This window comes from Rattus norvegicus, chromosome 9, assembly GCF_036323735.1.
Source record: "Rattus norvegicus strain BN/NHsdMcwi chromosome 9, GRCr8, whole genome shotgun sequence".
NCBI classification, from domain to species: Eukaryota; Metazoa; Chordata; class Mammalia; order Rodentia; family Muridae; genus Rattus; species Rattus norvegicus.
The window spans coordinates 81,481,306-81,493,871 of record NC_086027.1 but is presented as its reverse complement, the minus strand read 5'-3'; the positions used below and the strand labels follow the sequence as shown (position 1 = coordinate 81,493,871).

The window sequence follows — 12,566 nt, the reverse complement described above, 5'->3', positions numbered from 1 at the left end:
CTTTAAAAGGGCACCCGAGGGGAGTGTGATAAATCCCAGCACTAAGGAGGCAGAGGCAGACTCATCTGGGAGGCTGAGGCCAGTTTAGTCTACCTAGGGAGCTCCAGGACAGTCAGGGCTCCACAGTGAGGTCTCTCTGCCAATAGGAGACTGGACTGAACGAAAGCCTTCTCTTCATGAGAACACTCTTATTCCCAAACTGATGTGCAGGGTGACTGTGCTGCCCCCACCTGTCAAAGTCACCTGAACAAGCTAAAGTCGTGGTGAAAATGCTTTAAGGTCAGTCAGTATTGTGACTTTCCCCACTGGCCTACCTGGTAAAATCTAGGCACTACTGCTCCCTCTGCATACGTTGTTCTTGCCACTGGTAGACCAGTGAATGACTCCTGAACAGGGCTGAGAACGACACCCCCCCCCCCGTCCCCCTTCCTCCCAAGGCCTGCCATGGCTCCAAGAGTGTCCGCTACCCTCACCTGACTGCTAACTCACCATCACATCAGGGTAGGATGAAGTCTACTTTCCAGAAACTTCTATGCATATGTATAATACACCAAAAAGAATGAGACCACACAAGGAATGATATACCAATCAGAAAATAATGGCTCTTTATAAATTTGAATAGGGTCTAAGTTATTCCATGTAATATATGTCTGTAGGGACCTGGAGTGACTCACTCCCAAGTTGTCTGCTAGGATGATGGCCAGAGCTTCATGTCCCCCTGCACGGCCTCAGGGATGGTGTCGGAGCTCTCAGCAACACGGAGCTGGTACTCCTGGATTCCCCACGCATCCATGATCTATATCATGTCCAGCTGTAAACAAGAACAGCATATTCAGAAAGGAGCCAGGCCGCCCTCAGACCTGCAGTTCCAGTCAGAGGGTGAATGAAAGCTGTAATGGTGGCTACGCACACACACAAGCCTGTACTGGTATTCCCTGCCAGCTATTGTAGGACTTAAACCCCAAATGTCTTCTCATTTCAGCCCTAAAGACTTTCCCACCAAAAGGCTGATAGCACAGTGTGTGGTCATCACTCCAGTCTTCCTGTGACACTGGAGGGCATGGTTTCCCAAACACGGCTGTGAAGCCCACATTTGCACCACGGCATGGTGAGACAGGCGAGGGCCGTCTTCAAAGGCCTGTCAGTCCACTTTGTTTCTACAGAGCTAATTGAGAGCATCTAGGAAGTGGGCTGTGTAAAGGATGTTTGTGTTTGTCAGCCCACACGACTGCACGTTGCACTGCTTATTTCTGGTGAAGAACAATTTCAGTCAATTATAACATGCTTCTACACAGGGACTAGCTCCCTGGCTCATTCTTAGCTCTTCAGAGGGGAGAATTAATCTGAACGAACACTATGATTGAAACCGCAGAACCCAGGAATTCCCATTATGAAATTACCTATATGATTAGATTTGTAATGGTAATAATTAACAGTGCAAGGAGCGTCTGGTGGGTGTGAAATTAAGGCACAAATAAAAAACACATCTACAATGACAGGTTGGTGGCTGTATTTACAGCTCAGACGGTCCTGTCTTTAAACACCTGGTGCCTGGTAACAGTACTTACTAAATCATCCACATCACCACCTTCTTCAAGTCCTGTTGTGTCTTCTTTTGCTTTGTCTTTGGGGGTCAGGAACTATAAACAGAAAGGCAGTCATGAAAATAGAATAATCATTTTTGTCTTTTTTGACAAAAAAAGAACAGGCAAACGCAGAAAGGCTCTGAGGTGCAGGAGCTCGGCAAGTGCTCCTTTCTCCTAACGTGAGAGCTAGTTTTGAGGCTTGATAGTCCGCACTGACTCCCACCGGAGAGTTCTTGTGGAGAAGGGGAAACATCAGTGCTTGGTAAAGATAAGAAGGTACACACCCGATATCATATTTCTTCCATAGGGCGGCGCTGGCATGTTCAGGTTAAGAAAATAAAATCCTTTCCCAAATAAAACCGGAACCTCTTGTCTCATTTGAAAGGAGCAGAAGAATTTAGGAAGATTATAATCATCTATTCCTGAACGCAACAGAGGACAAATATCTTTTTTTTTTCTTTCCTTTTTTTTTTTTTTTTTGGTTCTTTTTTTTTTTTCGGAGCTGGGGACCGAACCCAGGGCCTTGCGCTTCCTAGGCAAGCGCTCTACCACTGAGCTAAATCCCCAGCCCCGAGGACAAATATCAACAGAGAACCAAATGGGTGAGCTTGGGAGGCTGTTTGGTCCTTTGTGGAAATCCTTCTGTTTGTGTTAGAGATGGTGTGAAAACACTCCACATTAGTGAACGAAGGTGGAGACACTGACCAGTCCGGTAAGGATCCAGCATATTCAGACTTTAGAAGTACCCGTGGCTCTGGGAATTACCTGAGCATCATTTCCCACCCTGCCCCTCTAAAACTGCAAAGCATGGCATCTTCTTCAGACTTTGGGGCACTACGCAGCAACTGCATGTCAGAGGTGGTCTAACAAAAGCCTACTGTCCCCAAACAGAAGGTGACCTTCCTGTAGCATGCGTACTCCAGGAGAGGTGAGATGGTCCTGCTGAAGTGTTTTAAGTGGGGTAGTAGGAATGGGCATGGCTTTCTGTTATTCTGCATGGTATGCAGGCCTTCCGGCTCAGCCCTACCTCAACCAAGACAGAAAACATGTTCTCACGGATCTCTTGCTTTCCTAACATGAAAGCTGGCAAGAACTGTTTTCCCCACAAATCCCCATCATTGCTATGAACCATGGGGGTGGACATGACCTTGAAACTCAGAATTGCTGTAAAGATGTCTCCTTAACAAACTGGAAAACATAGTCTCCCACTAAATGAGAGGTTGCACACAGCCCGTCCCTGGAGCATGCATGCATGCACGCACACAATGGCTATGTTCTCAGCACCGGGACGGAAGCTATGGCAGTCTGTGGACGGCTACTCTTCCCTGGGCTTTTTCCTCACTTCTTGTTGATCTCTATTTTGACTAAGGTTCTTTAAGGACATTATGGATCTTCCCATGATCCTTTGGTGCCCCTCCGCTAGCTCCAACTGTCCAGAGACAAAAATCCAGGACAGACAGTCTGAACAGAACTGTAATGCAGCTGAGGTCTCACTGATACCGTATATTTATTCTGGGTGATATTAATAAAGATATCTGAGGGCCAAATGCAGATAAATGAAGTTATACACATGACTTGCTGTGTCATGGTTTACTGTGTCAAAGTTGAAAATAAGCTATGCTTGTCCGTTGATTCTTAATCTTCATAGTTGTCCTGATTATTATACTATAATGATTACTTCCTACCTTGGCCCTTCCACTGATTAGCATTAGCTAACACAGACAATGTTTTACATATCAGAGACACAAAGCTGAGACTGAGTCAGGGTAAAAGAGTAAAGGTACAGTTGGTTCTTGCCATACCCCTGTGGGGACACAAATAACCAGCACCTCCCAAGGAGATGACGAGCGGCCCAGGGCTCCGTGGCAGCTCCCACTGCATACTGCACCTCAGTAACCTGGACCATGGTGGGTCCTCCTGATGAGACTAGAAACCCCTAATGCATCTTGGCATCCATCCTCTAAAAGCTCCAATTCCCACAGCCTCCCTTCCTGCAAGGCCTCTTCCTAGTTCAATTAAAGGGTAAATTAAGATAGGATTGTCTGCACAGTATGACTGTGGTATATATAATTAAACACAAACGGCACAGCTCCGAGATGAGGCCAAATTCCTAGGAAGAGCAGAGCAGCAGGGAAAAGAAAGAGAAAAGGAAAGCCGGAGTTTCCACCAAGGGCAGAACATCTGTGGCTGATTCCCTGACAGATCTGCTCTCGTTCCTGAATAAGCAGATTATGGCTAAAGGCTGGGCTGCCTCCTTATCCTCCCCAAAACCCCAGTCGAGGCTGATCTCTTCCGCAGATCGCTCCTTGTCAGTTTTAATGTTTTAACGGCAAGTAATTTCTAGTGTGTGTGGTGACAGGCAAGCTAGAGAGCCAGCACTCAAGGACTTGCTTGCTTTATCAAAGAACCAACATCTCAGATTGCAGCAGAAAGGGGTAAGAGTCACTCCCGTCTTTTGTTGTCCCTTTCCTTTGCAATATGCTGAAGTGGAGAAAACCCAGAATGGACACTTGGGTGACATGCTTTCCCCTTCCTCAAACCACCATCATTTACTTGGCGTTACCACAAAGAGCCTCCTTGTCTAAAGATCACTATGAAAAGAATAAACAGTACTACCTCTAAGTACAGCAGCTGGCCACATTCAGAGAAATGGAATCAATAACCCCTGCATAGGAACTGCTAGTCTCATCCTCCCATTAAGACTAAAAGCTAACAATCAGTCCTTTATCAACGCCCATATTAAAAGCGCATGGCTGTGGTGGCTCACACAAGCAACACCAGTGCTGGGAGGCTTAGGCAAGTGGACTGCTGTGAGTACCAACCGACTGTACATAGGGAGTTCTGGGCTAGCCTGGACCATAAAATGAGATTTTTGTCTCAAAGCAGACCACCAAGGTTTTTCCTGGGCACTATCGGGTGACTACAGGTCCTTCAAAACCATCAGTAATGGTAAGGAATTGTCGCATGCACAAAGCCAAGTCCAATCCCCTACACTGTAGCAACAAAAGTCATGAAAGCAAATAAATAAAACAAAGCCAGATGTGGTGGTGCAACCAAGAGGTGAAGAAAGGGGGGTCAGGAGTTCAAGGTCACCCTCTACGGTACAGCAAGCTAAACCCAGTATGGGTTACATGAACTCGGGCCTAAAAAAGCTCAAGGTTACCTAAAATGACAAACAGCTTATTTCACTCATAAAGATAGACTGCAGCAGAGGAACCGTGCTGCCCAGTGTGGAGAACACGGCCAGAATGTTAGCTCTGCGGGTTTCTTAGGAGCCCCGGGAGAGAACCTGACCATGTTAAAACTAATTATTCCCAAACACCTCTTCTAACTCCCAGGTTTGTGCTTAGTCTCAGATAAAGGAAGGTAGGCAAAAATGCTTATGTAAGTGTAAATGCTCTAATTATAGGAGTTATATGCAACTTACATATGGGTGTGTACTAGAATATCTACCAGTCTTCATTTGCAAATGTCAACATCTCCAAACAAACCAAGTGCCTATCATCAGGAGGAAAGACTGATCTATGGTAGTCATTAACAGGGCACTACACAGCCAAAACACAGGCAAGAGTGTCAGCGGGAGATCGCAAAGCCTGACTCCAAGTGTATGAGGGCCAGGAGCAGGTGAGTCAGGAGATGCGAGCTCTGACTGGGAAGGTACTGGGGAACTGTGATGGTCCGTATATGCTCAGCCCAGGGAGTGGCACTATTAGAAGGTGTGGCCCTGTTGGAGTAGGTATGTCACTGTGGGTGTGTGCTTTAAGATCCTCATCCTGGCTGCCTGGAAGCCAGTATCCTGCCAGCAGCCTTCAGATGAAGATGTAGAATTCTCAGCTCCTCCTGCACCATGCCTACCTGGATGCCACCATGTTTCCGCCTTGATGATAATGGACTGAACCTCTGAACTTGTAAGCCAGTCCCAATTAAATGTTGTCCTTATATATTTTGATCATGGTGTCTGTTCACAGTAGTAAAACCCTGACTAAGACAATCCTTTTGGGCAGCAGACATTCAAGTATATGATATGTAAGAATCCATCATGTTGGTCACACCTGATGCTTGCGAATGTTTCCTACATGTATTGTCTGCCTTAATTAAAAGTTTAAATTTAAAAATTACCAAGCTTGCTGTAACACATGCCTTTAATCCCAGGGGCAGATCTCTGTGAGATCTAGGTCAACCTGTTCTACAAAGTTAGTTCCAGGACAGTGCCAGGGCTACACTGTGGGACCCTGTCTCTCTCTCTCTCTCTCTCTCTCTCTCTCTCTCTCTCTCTCTCTCTCTCTCTCTCACACACACACACACACACACACACACACACACACACACCACTTTCACCACCACCTCACAACATTCAGAAAAAAAAATGACATCAATGATTTAAAGCAGAAAGGAACAAAAGAAACATTCACAGGGTCCAACAGAGACATCCACCAGTTAGAGAAATGATCCTTCCATCCATCCTTCCATCCATCCATCCATCTATCCATCCTTCCTTCCTTCCTTCCTTTTCTTCCTTCCTTCCTTCTTCCTTTTTTAGACAGGGTCTGGCATCTCAAGACTGGCCGTAAGCTCAGGATCCTCCTACCTCAGCCTCATGAGTACTGGGTTCAGGGGTTGGGGATTTAGCTCAGTGGTAGAGCGCTTGCCTAGCAAGCACAAGGCCCTGGGTTTGGTCCCCAGCTCCGAAAAAAGAAAAAAAAAAGAAAAAATGAGTACTGGGTTCAGAGTCAGGTGTTGCCATGCCTAGAGTTCTTTCAAGACTGCCTCACCAGTTAAGAGTACTTACTGCCTCTCCAGAGGACCTGGGTTGGGTTCACAGCTGTCTGTAACCTCCGTTCCAGGGGGTCTGATACTGACTTCTGACTCTGAGGGCACTTGGCACACACACAGTGCACATACATATGTGCAAGCAAAATACATAGAGACAAAATAAAAATACATACACACCACACTGTGCAGGAGGTCAGAGGACAACTTCAGGCCAGTCCTTGGCTTCTCCCAGAGTCTCTTTTTCTTTGTTGTATACTGGGTATTTTACCCCAAAGCATTCCCCTGGCCATAAAAACTTCTTTAGTATAAAATAAAGGGTTCGTTGATATTAGGACAGACACGAAAGCATAATTTTGTACATCATACACTGACAGGATGCACTCTGAGGATGAATCAGAGTTCAGGCTCTATTTTACAGTCTTTAGGGGTCACTGTAAGCACCTCTTGGTGGAAATGAAGCAGATGGAGATGAGTGTGTTTTAGTGACTCTTGGTCAAAAGTTCTACTTATCAGACCAATCCTTCACTTAGGAATGAAGGCCCAGTGCAGTGCACAGAAACTGGCATTTTAATCTTCTTGCTGCCTCTAAGAGCTCACAGTAGAATCCCATTTAACCTTTAACTGGGCTTGGCTTCCCAGTGGTAACAGGATGGTATTCCACTCTTGCCAGTTCTTAGAAGGTCAGTGAGAAGATCACAGAGTGGCAGTGGGAACCACTGGTTCTACAGTTAAATAAATACAAAATTTTATTCCCATTATTTCCTACTCTTACCTGAATATGATATGTGCACACACACACACACACACACATACATTCTATATGAGAATCATACACCACTGTGGAAGTTCTTCCTAAGTTAAAATAGTATCATATAAACATTTGATGTGAATACTAAATTAAGGGCTATGAAGATGGTAAGAATGCTTGCTGCATTCTTGACATTCAGATCCCAGTACCCGCATAAATAGCCAGGCATGACCTGCCTACAAGGTATGCTAGTGTGATAATGACACAAATGCTATGGCAATAACCAACCCTTTCTGATTGGACTAAAAGCCTACCCCATGAGATGGAAACTTCCCCTGATACTGCAAAAGTGGCCAAGAGTCTGAGGCTAAGTCATTGGACCTGGGGGAAAATCAACTACTATTCTCCTAAAGAAATACAGTAATATGGCTTCTAATGGAACTGTTCTGCCCAGAGGTCAGTGCATGGCTCAACCATCATCAGAGAAGCATCTTCTTACAATGGATGTGCAGAGAGAATGAGGAACTTAAAAGCACTCAGTCCTCGGGGTATCTATATCATACTCCTCCCCTGGAGGCTCAGGGATCTATATGAAGAAGAGGCAGAAAAGTCTTAAGAAGCAGAGGCTGGGGCTGGAGAGATGGCTCAGTGGTTAAGAGCACTGACTGCTCTTCCAGAGGTCATGAGTTCAATTCTCAGCAACCACATGGTGGCTCACAACCATCTGTAATGGGATCTGATGCCCTCTTCTGGTGTGTCTGAAGATAGCTACAGTGTACTCATAAACTAAACAAAAGAAAATAAACAAATCTTTAAAAAAAAAAAAAAAAGAAGCAGAGGCCGGGGATGGCACCACAGAATCAATGTCCTTCAGACATTGGGCTGAAATACATATGGATGCATAGACTGTTAAGAGCATGCACAAGACCTGCATAGGTGCAAGCCAGACAAACTCACAGCACTGAAGAGGGGAAGTAGACAAGTCCACCCCTAACCAAGAACCTATTTGCAGTGGATGCCCACTGGGAAAGTGACAATCAGTTCTCCCCACTGAAGTGTCACGGGGCATACCAGCCACACTCCAGACCAGGCCCCGTTCCCAGGAGTAGCTGGCCAACTTAAACAGACTATGCTCTGGGGCTTTTTTGGGGGTGAGGGGACTCTTTGTTCTATTTCAGTGTTTTTTATCTTACTGTTTCTTTTGATTGTTGGTTTTATTATTGGTGCTTGAGATGGAGGAGGGAAAGAACATGGAGTTGGGTGGGTAGGAAGGTGAGAAAGGTCTGGGAGGAGTTGGGGAAGGGAAGAGCATATGGTTAAAACATTCCTTGTTTGGGAACACAGATCAGACACGTATGCATTCATTCTCTGCTCATCCCTGGTTACTACTGGATGCCTCAGTCCCACAGTGAGGGACTGTCACCTGGAAATAGAAGTCAGATAAACCCTTTCACCACCAACCCCAAGTTGCTTCCTATTAGGTGTTTGATCACAGCAAAATCATGACAGTCCCTGTCTCAGAGGAATACAGTGGGGCAGGATAGAGCAGGATAGAGCTGAGGCTCTGTGCCCTGAAATTTGAAAGAAAATATGTATCTTCCTCTGGCCTCCATGTATGCACAGGCACATGCACCCCATATACAACTATATACATACACTACACTCACACACATGCATGAAAAATGTTAATTGGTAGAAGCACTAAAAATGTGGAAAAAATGAAAATGGTGTCTTCTTGATGCAAAATGGAACCTGCAAGGCTGATGTGCAATGCACTTTAGCAGCGACTGTAAGATAACGCATCCCAAGGAGCCTTTCACAGAGCTGGAGCCCCGCGGATTCCGCTGCCACCTTGCCTTCTCATCCACCATAAAGTGGAGTTTTACCGGTAGCGAAACAAACAGGAAGGCACCAGGCAGTCAGAATAGAAGAGCTTCTCCCGGGGTTGGGGATTTAGCTCAGTGGTAGAGCGCTTGCCTAGCAAGCGCAAAGCCCTGGGTTTGGTCCCCAGCTCCGAAAAAAAGAAAAAAAGAAAAAAAAGAAAAAAAAGAAGAGCTTCTCCCAACTGTATTCACTATGTTACCTCTAATCAAAGATGGCAACATCCCCAGAGTTGTCTTAAACTGCAACTGAATCAGTTCCGGTGATTCTAGAATCATCCAAGGACTCTACTTTATCCCTAACAATTAGCTGACATTTCCCTCTAAGCTTAATCATCAGCAGTTAAAACTCCTGATGCACAGGCTCTGTGCTCTTTACTCTGAAAGAAGATACCACACGAACAACATAGAACAAGTCTCACACAATCTGGAAGTGCCGTCTCTCTTTAGAGTCCTTCCTTCACATTCACTGAGATGTACATTTTGGCTAAGATGTGTTGCTGGGAGGAAGGCCTACCTTTTGAACATTTTCTGTAAAAACTAGACTATGTAGTCAATGTCATCCAGACGATGGATTTTCATACTGCATAATGATTAGAATTAACTTATACGTGAACTTACTATGTTTAGCAAGAGCTGATTGGTAAGCTTTACTCCCTAGGCCTGAAGCCCAGCTATCCCCTCAAATGCTGTCTGGATGATGCTGTGATGGTGTTTTGTAGGTAAGATAAACATATATACTACACTTGCTCTTAGCCAAAAGGCCAAGAAGCAATAAGATAAAAATTTATAAAAGCTGACTTTAAGAACACCCTTGATAACGTTAGTAAGCCTCATCCAGTCAGGTGAAAGCCTTGAACGACACAGAAGGTTCCTTAAAGCCAGTTAGTCCTTTCTGTGCCAGGCAAGAGGCTGGCAACAGTGGTGAGAGGCAGGCCCCAAGGCACCCATCTCCCTTATAATCGGCGTGGATATGTCCAGATGCATCTTATCATCTGTTGGGAACAGAGATTGACAAGAGATACATTTTTTTCCCATTACCAATGTTATCTTGAGACAGCCTTTGCTTTTGAAGGGATATCCTCAGTTATCTTTAACTTTATAAGGTCATGGGTCAGCGGCAGCCAGCACCCATCCTCAAGATAAAGACAATCAAAGCACCTGTCTTTACTAGTGTATGATTTGGGATTCTCCCTGGCTAGACTTGGCATAAAAAGCCTATACCCTCACTCAGTTTGTGTGTGCCTGCAAGTGGATCTTAATGAGTCACCTTAATGAGTCTGTCTTAATGGCAGACAAACTTAATGAGTGTTCTCCCCTCTATAAAAAGATCAAATTGTAGGATAATACAATGCACTGATTGACATTCTCCCGGTACAGGTCATTTTTTTATTTTCTAGTCTAACTTTAAGTCAAGCTTAAATTCAGAAAAACATAGTTTCTTTCTTTTATAAGGTCTGGGTTAAACAGATACAACCTCCCTCTCTCTCTCTCTCTCTCTCTCTCTCTCTCTCTCTCTCACACACACACACACACACAGATTTTGTTTTCAAGTTCAAGGCCTTCCTCAGCTACATGGGGAGATCAAAGCCAGCCTAGGCTATAGACCCTATCTCAAGAAAAAAAGAAAAAGAAAAAAGAAAAGAAAATCAAACAAATAAAAATAAACAAGAAAAAAACCTTTTCAAATTAAAATACTTAGTAAAAAGTCTTGATTATTGCTGCCTAACTTCTCTCCCAAATAATACTTTGGTTCCTGTCTAATGCCTTTTCTGAGTTGAAAATTCTTGACATTTTCCATTTGGCCTGCAGTTAGATAAATAATGAACATTCCCAGTCTTGTCTCTGCCGTTCCTTACAGCTACTTTGGTTCTCCAGCCCCAGGACAAGTTCTCCTTAACCACCAGAGGTTACCTCTCAGTCTTCATCACAGCCCTATGCACCCACGACTGAGCATTTGAGCTTCTAGAGGTCAGAGTGCTAGTACCCACGCCCCGTGACTGTCATCCGCAGCTCTGTCTACTGCCAGCTGCCAAGTCCCGTGCAAGTGAGACTAGCTCAGCCAGTGTCTGCATCTGAAGCAGGGTGTTATAAACCATGTACCCTGAGCTTCTCAATTTAATTTCATAAAAATTTCATTACAACCTTGAAGTACAAAGAAGAATTCCTGAACTAAATAGCTGCATATATTTGACTGGCAGCTGAGTCAGATTTAATATTCAATACATCAAGCAAGGAGGCCTTAGCCTAACCAGTGTGCCAATCAAAAGCCATGGGTTCTGCATATGTCCTCTCATTGAGAACACCTGGCTATCTCTCTACCAGCTCCATAATACATTTGCAAGAATAGCTTTAAAACCACAAACAAATCATTCCTGAGACCTGTCTCAAACAGCAAAATCTTTGGAGTAGTCTCTGTCTTTGTTTTGTTTTTAGTACAAGAGAACGAAACCTGTACCTCATGAATGCTATTTTAGTAGATTACTCTACTGCGAAGCTCCGGTCCCCAGCCTTTGCTGTTTAACCAGTATTTTAAAAAGGGGATTGGGAAATACACATGGTATGCACTCATTGATAAGTGGCTATTAGCCCAAATGCTCAAATTACCCTAGATGCACAGAACACATGAAACTCAAGAAGGATGATCAAAATGCGGATGCTTCACTCCTTTTTAAAAAGGGGAACAAGAATACCCTTGGGAGGGGATAGGGAGGCAAAGTTTAGAACAGACACAGAAGGAACACCCATTCAGAGCCTGCCCCACATGTGGCCCATACATATACAACCACCAAACTAGATAAGATGGATGAAGCAAAGAAGTGCAGGCCGACAGGAACTGGATGTAGATCTCTCCTGAGAGACACAGCCAGAATACGGCAAATACATAGGCAAATGCCAGCAGCAAACCACTGAACTGAGAACAGGACCCCCATTGAAGGAATCAGAGAAAGGACTGGAAGAGCTTGAAGGGGCTTGAGACCCCATATGAACAACAATGCCAACCAACCAGAGCTTCCAGGGACTAAGCCACTACCCAAAGACTATACATGGACTGACCCTGGACTCCAACCTCATAGGTTGCAATGAATAGCCTAGTAAGAGCAGCAGTGGAAGGGGAAGCCCTTGGTCCTGCCAAGGCTGGACCCCTAATGACCAGGATTCTTGTGGGGAGGGCGGTAATGGGGGGAGGATTGGGAGGGGAACACCTATATAGAATGGGAGGGGGAGGGGTTAGGGGGATGTTGGCATGGAAACTTGGAAAGGGAATAACATTTGAAATGTAAATAAGAAATACCCAAGATGGGAAAAAAAAAAGGGTTTGGGGAGGGTGCGACCAATGGCTCAGTGAGTAAGTGTGCTTGCCATCAAGTCTGACAAACTGAGGTCAACCCCTGGAACCCACATGACAGTAGGAGACGACCAATGCCCACAGTTGTATCAGACATCCACGCATGTGCCATGTGCCACAAGCCATGAGCCACTGCATGTAGCCCACCCCACTAAACACGCACACGAATACGCATACATTACGATGTCATTTAAACAAAGATGTAAGGTGGGAAAGGCAGTGGAAAGACA

General features: G+C 45.0%; 1 protein-coding gene across 1 annotated transcript in view; it reads right to left on the bottom strand.

Moving 5' to 3' along the window:
- Positions 1–578: 578 nt before the first annotated feature.
- The window catches only part of Xrcc5 (X-ray repair cross complementing 5), an 88,787-nt gene continuing 76,799 nt past the window's right edge, over positions 579–12,566 (bottom strand). The window contains exons 20-21 of the mRNA NM_177419.3: positions 1,569–1,640; positions 579–811 (exon numbers count right to left, since the gene is read on the bottom strand). Of these exons, the coding sequence (NP_803154.2) occupies positions 797–811; positions 1,569–1,640 (87 nt within the window). The 3' untranslated portion in view covers positions 579–796. The remainder of the gene's footprint in view (positions 812–1,568; positions 1,641–12,566) is intronic.